We start from the raw sequence: 17,186 nt of genomic DNA, 5'->3' as shown, positions 1-17,186 counted from the left end.
GAAAACGTAAATTTGTAACGTAAATTGGCGAAATACGCTTTGCGAACTATCGGATCGATCGGTTCAAGGATCGACAGAACGAGTCTGCCGGAGGAAACGCTTCAGCTTCGTAATTAGGCGAATGGAGATTGTATCCATCGATCGATACTTGTGTAATGATAAACGATAAGTCTCTCGGTAAACGAACCTTAACTAGAAATCGAGATTAAATGGCGCCGTGTGAGCTAAAGACGAAAACACACACGGTCACGTTTCAGTTACGTTTTCTGTTGCTTTGATGGGTACACGTGTTATATGGATAAACGGCATTTTATCCGAATAACAATGAAATAATAGAAACATACTAGGTAAGGACATGTATGCAAATGAAATTGATAAGTGTTTTACTATTGTATCAATGGTGTACGTACCAAAACGGAGGGAAAGAAACCAGAGCATGTGAATGCGTTACCAATGTCGATGCCTCTTGCCCCATGAATACCACCCCACCACCTTCGCCCTGGACTCCCCACCCCTCCAAACCCGCCGCCCTTAAATTTTATTCGCTATAAGAACGATAATGGTACACTTTTTGCGGTTAAGGCTCCAATACGTAAGCACTGCGAGAGGTAGTCTTCGTTTGTTGTACGTTTCGCGCATAGCGTCAGAACAATTGTTGTGTGTCGGCAATTCAGTGTCGGTCGGCCTCTAACGTTTTCGTCCAACCGAAGAAATAAAAAAGGTAAAAACCACAAAAAAAAACGATAAAATGAAAAAAAGAAAACGGAAAGAAAAATGGAAAATGAACACGATACGTTCGCCTGTCTGTGGAAGTAGCAATAAAATTTTCATTTCCGATCATTCTCTGTCCCCCCCCCTCCCCCAGTACTCTACCACTGTCTGTTCGAGACTTTTACGATCGAGGCGACCGAAGCCCTGAATCGTGTCCCACGAGAATTAATGAGTTGCGTATAAGTATATGTATTTTCTCAAAGAAAATGATCAAATTGATATGCATATATATAGGAATATAAAACAGATATATATTTATATATATGTATATGAGTATACAATATACTATATTAAAATACTTCCACTGTAAACGGTCTTTTTTTCTTCACTCCTTTCCCTCCCGTTTCCTCAATACAGTTTAAGCTACAGTGACTCCCACTAATATTCGGACACTCTTAAAAACACCATCACTTTTTTAACGCTGTTCTATGCGATTTGAACATTTTCGGGAAGCTAGAGCAATTAGTTTACTACAGGATGTGAAAAGAAATTTTTTCAAAAATTGCATTTGGTCGGAATTGTAAAGAAAATATTGGGTTGGGGAAAAAGTTTCTCAGTATTTTAATGCGGCAATAAATCAAGCTTCTTCCATATTTTTAATGAAATTTACTAAATCAAGTATATGCCGTTTTGATCGACCACCTTTTGCCATTTTTGAGGTAAAGCCATAATCCCGTCACTGTAGAACTTCTGTGATTTCTGGGCGAAAAACTGTGACACGTGATCTTCGCAGGCCTTTCTTAAAGTCAACTTTACACCATTAAGAGAGTTGTGTAGAGATCGAAACAAATGGTAGTCTGTTGGTGCAATATCAGGGCTATACGGTGGGTCCATCAAAACTTCCCACCCAAGCTCTCTTAAGTTTTGACGGAAGTGTGATGGAAGACGACCCCTCTCCTGTTTATCAATTCTGGTCGCTTTCTCTCAATTGCTTGACGTAATCTTTCCAGTTGTTGACTGTAGAGGTTAGAATCAATCGTTTGATCGAATGGCAGCAGCCCGTAGTGAATGATTCCTTTATGATCCCACCAAACGCACAGCATCATCTTTCTTGGTGTCAATCCCGGCTTTGCCACGGTTTGCGGAGCTTCGCCTCGCTTCGACCACGATCTTTTTCGTACATTATTATCGCACGTGATCCATTTTTCGTAGCCTGTAATGAGACGTTCCAAAAAAAGGTTCGATTTTGTTTCGTGTTAGCAACGACTCACAAATTGAAATTTGACTCATTAAATTTTTCAAGGTTACCTCGTGAAGCATCCAAAAATCGAGCTGCTTTTTGTATTCAGCCTTCTTTAAACGGTTTAGAACTGTTTTGTGGTCGATGTTTAGTTCCTTACCGATGTCACGACTGTTAATGTGCCGATCTTGCTCAACTGTTTGCATGATTTCATCGACTTTTTCAGTGACGGGGTCGACCAGAACGAGGTGTACCTTTGACATCAAAATTTCCAGATTCAAGACGGTTGAACCAATTTTGTGCCACACGTACTGATACTGTATCACGTCCATAAACATCACAAATGTTTTTTGACTCGCATTATTTCCTTTTTTGTAATAAAATTTCTAAATGTATCGAATTTCTTCTTTGTTTACACGCATTTTTCAAAACGTAATAACTTTTTACTAAATAAACGAATGTCACAATTTCTTGTTTGTAATTACTCTCTGATATGTCACCTTTCAGACGCACTCAAGTAATGCCAGATCCGATTAATATTAACAGAGTTATGACATGGTAACTCCATCTATCGGGTGAATACGAAGAAGCTTTTCCCCCAACCAATACTAAAAGTTGCATTTACAACTTTTTTATGCGGGCCTATAATGCAATTTTAAAAAATACGTTTTGTAGATCTGTGTCAATTGTATGCACTGTGAAACTTTCATCGAAATCGGTTGATGCGAGAAAAAACGAGGGTCATTGAAAGATGTAAGAATCCTTAGGATCCTAGAAAACTGCAATTTTTACCACTTTTAAACGTTTGTAGCTCATTACAACGTCGACCGATTTTGATACAGAATATGTTTAATTGATACAGATCTTCTAAATTTTCCATATAAGACCGCATAAAAAAGTTGAACAATACAACTTTTAACATTTTCTCTGCAACTCCGACAGCTTGCAGCTTTTTCAAAAAATTTTGTCTCGTTGTGTAGCAAACCAATTGTTCTAACTTCTCCAAAGATTTCAAGTCGAATATTCCAATATTAAAAAAGCTATGGTGTCATCCTGCCACTGTTTATCGCGGTCAGCGTCATTCTAATTAGAAAAATGCCACAAATAAGTTGGTGAAAGTCCTATAAAAAAGTAATGAAAAATGTCACACATACACAGACACTCCGAATCAATTTTCACATTATCGAAAGCAAGACTTTGAGGAACATCTTGAACAGGACACTTCAGTTTCAATAGTGTCCATTGCTACAGTGAAAAGCCTCGCTGGCATGCCTGTCGGTAACAAGCCATCTATTACCGACTAATATTAATGTTGGCCGACTCGCTAAGTACACCGAACCCTCCGTACAGTCAAAGGAAGCGGCAAGCTTTTCCACGTACTCTCTCAAACGCTGGGTGATTATCCTGAATGATGCAGAGTACATCGATCGCGCATTACAGCGATTTTACACCCAAAGAGCATCGACTATCAAGCATTTTCCACAGCAGCATTTCCGCTTGGGAAAATGCGTGGACGTTAACAAGTAGCCTGGAGGTCATTGGAAGGCACGCGAGCCCTAAATACAGAGTACAACTAGATCAAAGTCCCAGGGTGCGCGCAGTCATTTGACCTTCGCATCCTTGATGATCCTCCAGGAGGTTCTCGCGAGAAGTTCAAAGTCGATCATTCGAAATTCATCATGCTCGTGAAGGAGAGCGACGATTTTTCCCGGGTAGTGACAGCCTTTTACTTGAAACTGGTTGGAATCTGGCCTGCCTACAATCCCGCAGAGGAACGACAACGGAGGAAGGCGTTCATATTGACGATGATATTCCTCTTCTTAGGCGACTACGTCTCCGTCAGAGGTGTTTACTATTCCTACGGCGTCTTGTTCGAAGTAAGTGCAATATTCTGTAAGTGTAACAGTAATGCTCAACTTGTCGGCTGTGTCTAATAGTTTGTTTTTATTTTGGTCCTGTTTCTTGCAATTTCCTGATTTTAGGAGTTCGTTTTCTGCCTATGCAACATCGTGACAATATCACTGATCTTAAGCAAGGTAATTTTAGTGTTCTTGCGTAAACCGCAATTTTTCAAGTTGATTGCATACATGGAGAAGAGATTCTGGCACACGAATTACGATTCTTATGAACAAGCGCTATTGGATAAGTGCAAAAAATTATCTGTTGCGTTCATTTGTACGTTCAATTTCTTCGCTCAAGGAACGGCTTTCAGCTACTCGCTAGAGTCGTCTGTTGGTAAAACTATTGACACATAATTGATTTAGACACGAGAGCATTGCTAACACTAAATTCAGCAAATAATAATCAGACGTTTTTCGGCATTATTTAGACTATTTTTCTGCTCCCAACGTCACGAGCCGAACCCTCGTGTTCAACTTGTATACCGATGTGGTTATGAAGCCATTCATTTTTGAGATAACATTGCTGTCGCAGGTAATGCAACATGATTGTTCGAACAATTCTTAGACATTCCGTAAATAGATTTTTTATCTTGTACGCATTATATCGTCGATGTGAAATGAGACTCATGCTTGATACTGAAATTATTTATCACGTAAGAGAAGTTGAGATTTCTATATTTTCTCGTGTTGACAGTTTTTCGTTTTGGTCGCCAGTGGTATTAGCTACATTTGCGTGGACAATTTCATATGCATCTCGAATTTTCACGTAGCTACCCAGTTCCGTATATTACAGTATAGAATTTTTAACCTACACAAACGGATACAGACAGAAATAGGTATTGGAACGCCGAGTAAATTACCAGCCGATTATGCTGACAATTGTTATACTGTATTTAAAGATTGCATTAGACAACACCAGGCCCTTATCCGATACTGCGATGATATGGAAGAAGTTTTCACGATCGCTGCACTCGCGCAAATACTACTTTTTAGCGTATTGATATGTCTCGATGGCTACTTAATGCTTCTGGTGAGTATACGTAAATAAAGTCATTTCATAACAAAATCAAATTTGAATCTCTGCATTGTTTCTTTTCAAATCTTTACTGATTTTTAATTCTCTGTGTCTCGCAGGGTGAATCTTCGCCTTACCGACGCCTGTCTTTTACGTTTCACCTAATCGGTACCATGTGTCAGTTGTGGATGTTCACCTACAGCTGCGATTCCGTGCTGCGAGAGAGCATGGGAGTCGCTGACACTGTCTTTGAAACTATATGGAAAAATTTACCGATGAATACCAGTGGGAAAATGTTTCGAACCGATTTACAAGTTGTCATGATTAGATCAAGGGTGCCTTGCTGTCTAACAGCCAGTGGATTCTTTATCGTATCACTGGAAACGTATACTAAGGTGCCGAACCTTTGTTAATTCACTTGGGAAGTAAATAGAAAATTTCTATATTTTTGACTGAACAACTTCGGCTTGCAATATTTCGAGAGAAAATGTCACTGTAGTGGCAATCAAATAAAATATCTATTAACCATGTCCGTTGCAGGTTCTAAGTACAGCCGCGTCTTACTTCACGCTTCTAAGACAATATTAATACTCCAATGAAGAGACAATCTATTTTCTGACGGTCGTTTGAGTATGTGTACAGTGTTTATATAGAGTGAGATATATAGTTTTGAATAAAAATATTTTTAATGTTGACAACACTGTTGTTTGCAACTTACGGAACTTGGCTTTACCTAAAGAACAACAATAACAAAGTATTACCTGAAAAAGAAATGGCGATGACCTTGATGCGACCTTCGTGATGTCGCCAGGGATGAACTTCTCTGAACCATAACGAGTGATCTCCACTCCTCGTGTGCTTTTTACCACGTTTTTATTCAAACATTCAGGTTGGCCATTTACCTGTGAATAAAATTCTTTATATTAGTAATATACAGAATAGAAAATTTAAATTAATACATTAATATCTGATTTTGTCAATACACACGACATAGATACTTGATTTCATGGTCAGTCATCTGCTACTCAAAGGTACCGTATGATTGCAACGTATAAATTGTTTATAGTCTAATAAGAAAATAAGATTTCGTTTGAAATTGCACAAAATTGCATAAACATCCGCAGTCTGCTGATACAGTTTATAGGCTAAATAAGATGTCAAAAAGAAAACGTTGCATATATTTTGTCAGTAATGAATACTGCGGTTGTTTATGGAAAATAAAAATAGCCTGCATTGATTGTGGGAAGCAGGAATAAAATAAAAATTAATTTCATCCCTTAACGACTTTGTTGCATTAAAAACAACATTATGACGTGATCAAACTTTTCTAATCCTTTACTGGTTTATAGTTTACCCAAGCAATTTCTTCATAAATGCATAAAGATCCGCAGTCTAGGAATGAATATCTACTTCACAATGGCGAATATCCACCGGAGAAGACATAAATTCAGTATTGCAAAAAACGGAACTTCGCTCATGGATTGTTAACGATCATGCTTCCTTGCGACGCATCAGCAACGGATCTCGCACGTACTCTTTGCGACACTGAACGAGGGCGATTCAATTGCAGCTCTCGGATCATGAATAATGCACTTTCCACTCGTGCTTCGTAACGCCCTTGTTTCACGCGTGACAGAAGGTGCAAAGAGAGTAAAATTCGTGTTTGCCGTTAAAGAGAATCGATAAGTAGATAGGTTAACAAGTAGAAACGACGACGAGAGCTAGCAGGAGGCAGGTGACAACCGGTAAATCAATCGGAGGATTCCTGTAAGAGGTGGGGACGAATATTTTACAGATATTCAAAGTTTGCCATGCGGCTAGCACAGAGTAGAGACATTTCAATCGAGTGGACATGCTTGTTGATGAAATCCGTCGGTCTATGGCTGGCGGCCGATCAAGCCGAACAACGACGGAGAAATGCTGCGTTGATCTACACAATCAACGCGATCTCGATCGCCACATGCATCGCGTTCCGTGATATCTATTTCTCCTGGGGAAATATTAGCGTGAGTGTGCAATTTTCAAAATTCATCTTACAGCGAGCGTGCGATTTTTGAAAATTCACTTGGACCAGGGCCAGGGTTGTGCTAATTCAATTACATTGTAATTCAACTACAACGTAACTGAATGACATAATTCAAACGTTTCAATTAATTCAATTACTAAGTATTTTAGTCAGATGTGTAATTGAAATACAGTATAATTGAAATACATTATCATTGAAATACAATATAATTAAAATACAGCTCTCGAAATTATAGCCCAGAACTTTGAAGAACTGCGATATATTTTTATGTTTTTCTTTCATATATTTGTTTGCTGTCTGTGAGGCGTAGCTTTTATGTCTCGTCCTCGTTCATAATACGTAACGCTGTTTCATGTTTATGTTTGAAATTTAAAGAATGTGTAACGCAGAAGTTATTTCTGTTCAGATATTATAAATTTATAAATAATAAATTCCTTTTGTTTGAAACTTTTCTTACCTATTACGTTATTATTCTTTAATTTTTAATTTTAATTCAATTACATCGTCACTCGTAATTAGTGTAATTTAATTAAAAAGTACTTTATAATTGTACTCCAATTGCAATTACGAATTACATTGTAATTTAATTGAGTGAAGATCCGAATTACAAATTACAATATGACAATTACAAACGTATGTCATTCAATTACTTTGTAATTATTATTCCTGGAGTAATTCAATAGTAATTCCGCACAACTCTGGCTTGGACCGAGGATATTTGTACATTTATAGAATGCATACATTCAATTCAATATTTTAAAAATAAATGTTCTGCATCTTTACTGTACATCGTGAAAATAATGTTAACACGAATCATTCGACAATCGCGTGCACGTGATTAATTGTTGTTATTTTATATTTCCAGGATTGCGTGTTTATAATGTGTAATATATTGTACCTCATGATCGTTCTCTTCAAAATTGCTGTTTTATATATGCACAGAGCAGAATTCTACGAGTTAGTTCGATACACGCAAAAGAAATTTTGGCATTCGGATTACAGCTACGAGGAAAAACTGATTATGGATGATTGCAAGAGGATGTCTGGAATCTTCATCATTGTACTCAGCTTTTGTGCTCAAGGTACTTGCGCTGGATACATGGTGACACCTCTAATAGGTAAATAGAAGATGAATAATTCACATTAAAATTTCACAAAGCTTTGAATTAATTTCCAATCTCATAAAGTTTCAAATAGTATTTCTGTGTATTAACAACGCAGAAGCGTTTACGTTTCAGCAAACATTGGCAAGAACGATACAGACAGATTGTTACCATTCAACATGTGGGTCAGTTTTCCCACAGGGAAGTCGCCATACTTCGAGACACTGTTCACAATTCAGGTATTGCTATTTTTCTTCATCCTAAGTGACGATAATTGAGGCAGTTATTATTTTTGTACAGATTCTGTGTGTGTATCATGTCGGTATCTGTTATATTTGTTTCGATAATTTCTTGTGCCTGGTAAATCTACAAGTAGCTAGTCAATTCCGCATATTGCAACGCAGGCTGAATAATTTGAACAGTATCGTCGAGGCACAGACACGAAACAAGGAAAGTCTGTCAGTGTATGCGAAAGTTTATCAGACGAAGTTGGAAAATTGCATTCAATATCACCAATCGCTTGGCGAATACTGTAAATCTGTTGAGAATGTATTCACGACGATCATTCTCGGACAGGTGCTGTTTCTCAGCTTGATAATATGCCTCGTGGGCTACCAGCTGTTTTTGGTAAGCATATGATTGGAAACATATTTTGAAGAAACCTAAAAACATTAGAAGAATTTTAAAATACTAATAAAATAATTAAATAATATACAATGGTAATGAAATAATCACTTACACTTTTTGAAGAAACCTAAAAACATTACAAGAATTTTAAAATACTGTTAAAATATTTAAATAATATACAATGATGATGATATAAAAACTTACACTTTTGAAGAAAGCTAAAAACATTAGACGAATTTAAAATACTGTTAAAATAATTAAATAATACACAATGATAACGAAATAATCACTTACACTTTTTGAAGAAACCTAGGAACATAAGAATTTTAAAATACTGTTAAAATAACCAAATAATATACAATGATGATGACATAAAAACTTACACTTTTGAAGAAAGCTAAAAACATTAGACGAATTTAAAATACTGTTAAAATAATTAAATAATATACAATGATAATGAAATAATCACTTACACTTTTTGAAGGAACCTCAAAACATTAGAAGAATTCTAAAATACTGTTAAAATAATTAAATAATATACAATGATAATGAAATAATCACTTACACTTTTTGAAGAAACCTAAAAACATTACAAGAATTTTAAAATACTGTTAAAATATTTAAATAATATACAATGATGATGACATAAAAACTTACACTTTTGAAGAAAGCTAAAAACATTAGACGAATTTAAAATACTGTTAAAATAATTAAATAATACACAATGATAATGAAATAATCACTTACACTTTTTGAAGAAACCTAGGAACATAAGAATTTTAAAATACTGTTAAAATAACCAAATAATATACAATGATGATGACATAAAAACTTACACTTTTGAAGAAAGCTAAAAACATTAGACGAATTTAAAATACTGTTAAAATAATTAAATAATATACAATGATAATGTGAAATAATCACTTACACTTTTTGAAGGAACCTCAAAACATTAGAAGAATTCTAAAATACTGTTAAAATAATTAAATAATATACAATGATAATGAAATAATCACTTACACTTTTTGAAGGAACCTCAAAACATTAGAAGAATTTTAAAATACTGTTAAAATATTTAAATAATATACAATGATGATGACATAAAAACTTACACTTTCGAAGAAAGCTAAAAACATTAGACGAATTTAAAATACTGTTAAAATAATTAAATAATACACAATGATAACGAAATAATCACTTACACTTTTTGAAGAAACCTAGGAACATAAGAATTTTAAAATACTGTTAAAATAACCAAATAATATACAATGATGATGACATAAAAACTTACACTTTTGAAGAAAGCTAAAAACATTAGACGAATTTAAAATACTGTTAAAATAATTAAATAATATACAATGATAATGTGAAATAATCACTTACACTTTTTGAAGGAACCTCAAAACATTAGAAGAATTCTAAAATACTGTTAAAATAATTAAATAATATACAATGATAATGAAATAATCACTTACACTTTTTGAAGGAACCTCAAAACATTAGAAGAATTTTAAAATACTGTTAAAATATTTAAATAATATACAATGATGATGACATAAAAACTTACACTTTCGAAGAAAGCTAAAAACATTAGACGAATTTAAAATACTGTTAAAATAATTAAATAATACACAATGATAACGAAATAATCACTTACACTTTTTGAAGAAACCTAGGAACATAAGAATTTTAAAATACTGTTAAAATAACCAAATAATATACAATGATGATGACATAAAAACTTACACTTTTGAAGAAAGCTAAAAACATTAGACGAATTTAAAATACTGTTAAAATAATTAAATAATATACAATGATAATGTGAAATAATCACTTACACTTTTTGAAGGAACCTCAAAACATTAGAAGAATTCTAAAATACTGTTAAAATAATTAAATAATATACAATGATAATGAAATAATCACTTACACTTTTTGAAGGAACCTCAAAACATTAGAAGAATTTTAAAATACTGTTAAAATATTTAAATAATATACAATGATGATGACATAAAAACTTACACTTTCGAAGAAAGCTAAAAACATTAGACGAATTTAAAATACTGTTAAAATAATTAAATAATACACAATGATAACGAAATAATCACTTACACTTTTTGAAGAAACCTAGGAACATAAGAATTTTAAAATACTGTTAAAATAACCAAATAATATACAATGATGATGACATAAAAACTTACACTTTTGAAGAAAGCTAAAAACATTAGACGAATTTAAAATACTGTTAAAATAATTAAATAATATACAATGATAATGTGAAATAATCACTTACACTTTTTGAAGGAACCTCAAAACATTAGAAGAATTCTAAAATACTGTTAAAATAATTAAATAATATACAATGATAATGAAATAATCACTTACACTTTTTGAAGGAACCTCAAAACATTAGAAGAATTTTAAAATACTGTTAAAATAATCATAAATAATATACAATGATGATGACATAAAAACTTACACTTGTCGTTTATTTACTCGCTTAATATTTACACAGGCAGATACACCTTCTTCTCGTAACGTCAGTCTGATCATGAATTTGATGGGCACGCTGTGTCAACTGTTCATGTTCACATACAGTTGTGACGGCATTATACAACAAAGCTCTGATGTTAGCAAAGCAATACTGTTTGGCCCGTGGTCCACTATGCCAATGGACAAAGCTGGTAGAAATTTGCGGAAAATTGTATTGTTGATGATTTTACGATCCAGTCGATCTTGTTGTCTTACGGCCAGCGGATTTTTCCCAATATCGTTAGAAACTTACACCGGGGTAAGCTATTCATTTATCTGACTATAAGAACATTTTTCTTTCATTTATTTGACTATAAGAATTGAATTGATATTGAAGATATATACAGACATGCATTTTCTTTTAAAATGCAACGGTACTTCTAAATTCTTTTTACTATGCATTTTTTATCTTCTCACTTCTATAACGTAATTAAGCAATATGTCTTCCTTTTTTCTCGTTTCAGGTTCTCAGCACCGCAATGTCATACTTCACCTTGCTAAGACAACAGACTGTCGGTAGAGTATGAAATTAAAATTGGATCTTCATATGAACATTGCATTGAATGTTTCATACCCAAACTACGTAAGCCAAGTGCGGACTGAAGGCCTCAGAGGACCTGAGCACTTAAAAGATTTTAAGGCCTCCTTATACAGGATATATGGTGGACCTGTACGATTTCTTAGGCATTTTTGATAATTTTACTAAGAACTTAAGATTAATGTGTGCAGCATAAAGTTTAATATTTAAAGCGAAACTCCTTCCAATTCCCAAACAACAGACATACTTCTCTTTACATAATATTCACATACGTAGAACTCCTTTCCACACGATTTAAAAAAAAAACCGATTAGAAAGGAATCGAAATTGAACTTTCCGGTTTCACGAAGTGTTGGAAGTTTATTCAATAAAATAAAATTAACCACTCTGCTAGCTTGATACTGAATTTTGTACACCGCGTTGCCTACAGTCATAGTAGTTGCTTGAATATTTCATACAGAAGAAAAATCCTGGAGTTTTCGTGAAAAATGCGCCTCCCAGACTGTCGCTGTCAGATTGGCAAACATCCCACGGTACACTGAACCCTTCTTACAGTCAGCGCAAGCCTCGAGTTGTTCGCTGTGCTGTCAGCTACGTTCCAGGTGCTAAACAAGCCATCCCCTTTGAATCATGCACATTGCACCGATCGAACAATCCATTTCACTCTCCAGAGGCGTCAATTACCTGACACTCGACAGCCACATTCCTGTACGGGAAAATGAAACGATGTGACACGTAAACTCGAGGTCGTGCGACGACACGCTCGGCCTAAATACAGGGCAGAAGTAGATCAAAGTCGCAGGGCACGCAAAAACCCCCTCGCCGTTTCGCATCCTTGATCATTCGAGTGAAGTTCTCGCGCGCGAACTTCAAAACCGATCGATCCGGCCATTCGAAATTCAACATGCGCGCCGAGGAGACCAAAGACTTTTCTCTCTTCGTAACTTCCTTTTATATGAAGTTGACCGGCATCTGGTCCGCGACGAACCCAGCCGAGGAACAACAAAGAAGGAACTCGTTCGTTTTGTCGATGACGTTGCTAATTACGGCGGTGTTCGTCGAATTGATGGATCTGTACCACATCTATTCCACTTCGTTCCAAGTGAGTGTGTGTAAGTGAGTCGCCAGACACACTTCGATGTCATTGTGCTTTCGTGATGAAATGAAAGAAATGGTTAAGCTGTACACGAACAAAGAAACGACGACACCGACTAGAAGAGCTGGGGTCGTTTTCGAATTGGATAGGTAATTCCATTTTTGTGAAAGTGAAAACTTCTTCGAACGTAACGCGTACAGAATTGCTGGGCACTGAATAAGTCCGATCCGTCGTGCTCCGAAGTGAAACGCGAGAGGTAATTTGAGAGATGTGTTTGGGGTAATTCTTTGGTGGCGGGAAAAGGGGCTCCCAACATTTTTCTAAATGGGAAGTAGTATTTATTTTTTGCTATTGTGATATCTCTCATTAAACTCAATAGAATTAGGTACTTGAACCTTTTTTTGCGCTTGTTTATAGAGTTTATTTAATGGTCGCGAAGGATCGAAGTAAACACACGTACTTTTGATAGTATGATCAATAGACTGCGGATTTCCACGCAAAACAAGTTAAAAATTTAAAAAGAAAAATACTTAAATAAGTATTTAATTATATTAAAAATGTTTAATTTTAATTATTAAATTTGATTAATAAAAACTTTAAATAAGTATTAACTTCAACCCGAAATAATCTGGATGCATTGAGAACAGCATAACAGTATCGTCAGAGTTTTCTGATCTTCACTTTAATATATCATGAATAGACTGCGGATCTTTATGCACTTATGGCTCATAAAAATTTTCAAAATATGCTGAAGTATTAAATTCAATAGAATTTAGTACGATTTTTATTTATCTTGGATCTACAAATGCTATTACCAATGAAAATAGAATTCTATTTAGTAACACGTTCTTAAAATTTACCTACAAAAATTGAAAATTGCACAGGCATCCGCAGTCTAATCATGAATGTATCTTATTAATATCTTATACATCTAGATGCTGCACCAGTATTTTAATCAGTATATTTTTTTGTTGTACTTCGTGTGCTTTTGTGATTGCAGGAAATCATTTACATAACCTGCAACCTCGCGACAGTGGGGCTAGTCATAGTCAAGATGTCCATAGTGTATCTACGTAGACAGCAATTCGTCGAGATAATTTCATACGCGGAGAACAATTTCTGGCACACGAACTACGATCCCTGTGAAAAAGCGTTTTTGGATAAGTGCAAACATATGTGCATAGTGTTCATATGTTCGTTCAATTTCTTCGCTCAAGGAACGGCATTCAGCTACGTAGTAGAACCGTTTGTTGGTAAGACTATCGACACACTTGATTCAGATACAAGCAAAATTGTAACACTAAATTCAGCAAATAATAATCAGACGATTCTCGCATTATTTAGAATATTTTTCTAACAATGTCACGATTCGAAGACTCCCGTTCAACTTCTATCACGATTTTTTTCTGCAGCCATACATGTATGAGTTCACGTTTGTATTTCAGGTACTGCAACTGATTTAATTCGTGGACATTTTTTAATACTTGTGTAGTTACTTTCTTTGTTTATAATTTTCTGTGTTGACAGACATCATGTTTGATCCTGTACGGTATTGGCTACCTCTGCGTGGACAATTTCTTGTGCATCACCAATCTGCAGGCAGCTACTCAATTTCGCATACTACAGTACAGAATCGCGAACATCCGCAAAGATGATACGAAACAACATAGTGGAATATCGAGACCATTGCCAGCCTATTACGCAGACAATTGTTATGCAGTGTTTAAGGACTGCGTTAAACAACACCAGGCACTGATTGCGTATTGTCGAAAAGTGGAACAGCTGTTCACGTTAATTGTGCTGGGACAAGTGTTAATTTTTAGCATATTGATATGTCTCGATGGCTACTTGATGCTTCTGGTTAGTGTGCGTAAATAAATAAATGGGTGTTTAGTAGAAGAGCGTACGTTACATTCCATGAAATTTTTGCGAGAGATGTAAAATAAATTTTGTAACGTATACCTTTCTACTAGAGCAGACCTGTCCAACTTTCCGTTCGTCGCGAGCCACACGGTCCCCACCATCGATCGGTCCGTTCTCCCACTACTTAAGCCTTCAGCAAATACCACGCACTTCTGGCGGCGGGACCGTCGACCGTGTGAAATAGTGCGGGAACCTCCCGTTTTAGCGGAACGAAGAAGTGGGAGAACGCGGGCCAACTGTGGCTAAGATAAAACAATACAATCCAAATAGAATAGAATTTAATTAGAATGAACATTTTTTTTTCAAGTATTCGCTGTGTAGGTTTTTAATTACCTACGTCTCGTAGGAGGGAGCGTCGCCCTACCGACGCGTGGTTTTTACGTTTCACCTAATCGGTACCATAACTCAATTGCTGATGTTCACCTACAGCTGCGATTGTTTGCTGCACGAGAGCTTGGAAATCGCAGAGTCTGTTTACACCGCTCAATGGCCACTTTTACCGATGAATAATAGCGGGAAGATGCTGAGGAGCGATATGCAACTGGTCATAATGAGGTCAAGGGAACCTTGTTCCATGTCAGCTGGTGGATTTTTTACGGTGTCACTGGAAACATATACGAGGGTAATGGATATTTATTAATCTCTCTTGCAAATCTATATTCGACTAACGTTCTTTGCGATGGAAGATGTTCAGAGCTCGACGCAAAATTGTTTATCCGTTTCTATTGCAGGTTTTAAGTACGGCTGCGTCGTACTTCACGCTGTTGCGAAACTACTGATTTAACGAGACTCCTCTGAAGAATTCTCAGAAATAATTTGAAGAATGTTCGAATTATTTTCTTTTTATTAAATATCTGCAATCGATTGGATCTTAATTCAATGTTCTCAGAACTGCTTCCAATTCCTGATACTTACATATAAAACACCATTCTTCACCTAAAGTTCACAGTTGACACACACATACAAACACACCGAATCAATTTTCACATTATTGATAGCAACACCTTGGGGAACATCTTGAACGAGACACTTCAGATTCAACGGTGTTTATTGCTAAAGTCGGTTCCATCAGAGTCCATAATTGCGGACGAACCGGTTTTCGTTCGTTCTTGCGCATCTCCCACTCCATCCGCCCCCTTCCCAATGTACAGCCCACCACCCAGCGCCACCTCACCGACTTCCGAGATGCGCGACACAGTTATGGACTCTGATGGACTAAAGTTTACAGTAAAAAGCCACCTTACTGATGAAGTACTACTTTTTAGCATATTGATATGTCTCGATGGCTCCTTGATGCTTCCGGTGAGTATACGTAAACAAATTCATTTCACAACGAAATCAAATATAATTCTCTGCAATTTTTTCTTTTCAAATCTTTACAGATTTTTAATTCTCTGTGCCTCGCAGGGTGAATGTTCGCCTTACCGATGCCTGTCTTTTACGTTTCACCTAATCGGTACCATGTGTCAACTGTTGATGTTCGCCTACAGCTGCGATTTGCGTGCTGAGAGAGAGCATGGCAGTCGCTGAGACTGTCTATGAAACTATATGGAAAAATTTACCGATAAACCAGTGGGAAAATGTTTTTAATCGATGTACAAGTTGACATGATTAGATCGAGGGTGCCTTGCTGTCTAACAGCCAGTGGATTCTTTATCGTATCACTGGAAACGTATACTAAGGTGCCAAACATTTGTTAATTCACGTGGGAAGTAAATAGAAAATTTCTATATTTTTCTGAACAACTTCGACTTGCAAGATTTCAAGAGAAAATGTCACTGTAGTGGCAATCAAATAAAATATATATTAACCATGTCCGTTGCAGGTTCTAAGTACAGCCGCGTCTTACTTCACGCTCCTAAGACAATATTAATACTCCAACGAAGAGACAATCTATTTTCTGATGGTCGTTTGAATAGCATAGTGTGTTATGCACCTTGAATATGCGTACAGTATTTATATAGACTGAGATATATAGTTTTGAATAAAAATGTTTTCAATGTTGATAATACTATCGTTTATAACTTACGGAATTCGTCTTTACTTAAAGAACAACAATAACAAAGTGTTACCTGGAAAACAAATTGCAATGACGTGATGTGACCTTCGTGATGTCAAGGGATGAACTTCTTTGCACCATAACGGTTGATCTCTACTGTAACTTCTTCGTGTTTTTCTCAATTCCAAACATTAGGTTCGCCATTCATTTGTGTGAACAAAATTCGTTATTAATATATATTAATATCTAATTTTGTCGATACTCGTGATATACATACAGTTAATCTCATGGTCGGTCATCTGTCACTCATAGGTACCATATGATTGCGGCGTCATCTGTGCAAATTGCTGAGCTAGCAAATATTTCGTTTTGTCGGCGGTAAGTGTAGACCGATGTGGATGTCCGAAATTACCCACTACCGTCGGTTATTCAAGCTGCCCAGGCAACAGGTGGTCCATTATTAGATCGAGAAAAT

The 17,186-nt window shown here is 35.9% G+C and overlaps 2 protein-coding genes and 1 pseudogene across 2 annotated transcripts; all 3 read left to right on the top strand.

The window, feature by feature from the left end:
• Positions 1–705: 705 nt before the first annotated feature.
• On the top strand, positions 706–6,942 carry LOC143219267 (odorant receptor 13a-like). Its single transcript, XM_076445270.1, has 4 exons — positions 706–4,191; positions 4,547–4,882; positions 4,987–5,262; positions 5,408–6,942. Exons 1-4 carry the CDS (start codon positions 4,039–4,041, stop codon positions 5,453–5,455), a joined length of 813 nt encoding a protein of 270 aa, XP_076301385.1. The 5' UTR covers positions 706–4,038; the 3' UTR covers positions 5,456–6,942.
• Positions 6,679–11,682, top strand: LOC143219266 (uncharacterized). The gene is made up of 6 exons (XM_076445269.1): positions 6,679–6,873; positions 7,759–8,011; positions 8,108–8,271; positions 8,573–8,623; positions 11,133–11,414; positions 11,620–11,682. Exons 1-6 carry the CDS (start codon positions 6,679–6,681, stop codon positions 11,680–11,682), a joined length of 1,008 nt encoding a protein of 335 aa, XP_076301384.1.
• A 152-nt stretch (positions 11,683–11,834) lies between these two features.
• Positions 11,835–16,627, top strand: LOC143219265 (odorant receptor 13a-like; annotated as a pseudogene).
• The last annotated feature ends 559 nt before the right edge of the window (positions 16,628–17,186 follow it).

This window comes from Lasioglossum baleicum, unplaced genomic scaffold, assembly GCF_051020765.1.
Source record: "Lasioglossum baleicum unplaced genomic scaffold, iyLasBale1 scaffold0021, whole genome shotgun sequence".
Lineage (NCBI taxonomy): Eukaryota > Metazoa > Arthropoda > Insecta > Hymenoptera > Halictidae > Lasioglossum > Lasioglossum baleicum.
Note: the sequence above shows the minus strand (reverse complement) of the source record. Positions and strands in the feature narration are given on the sequence as shown.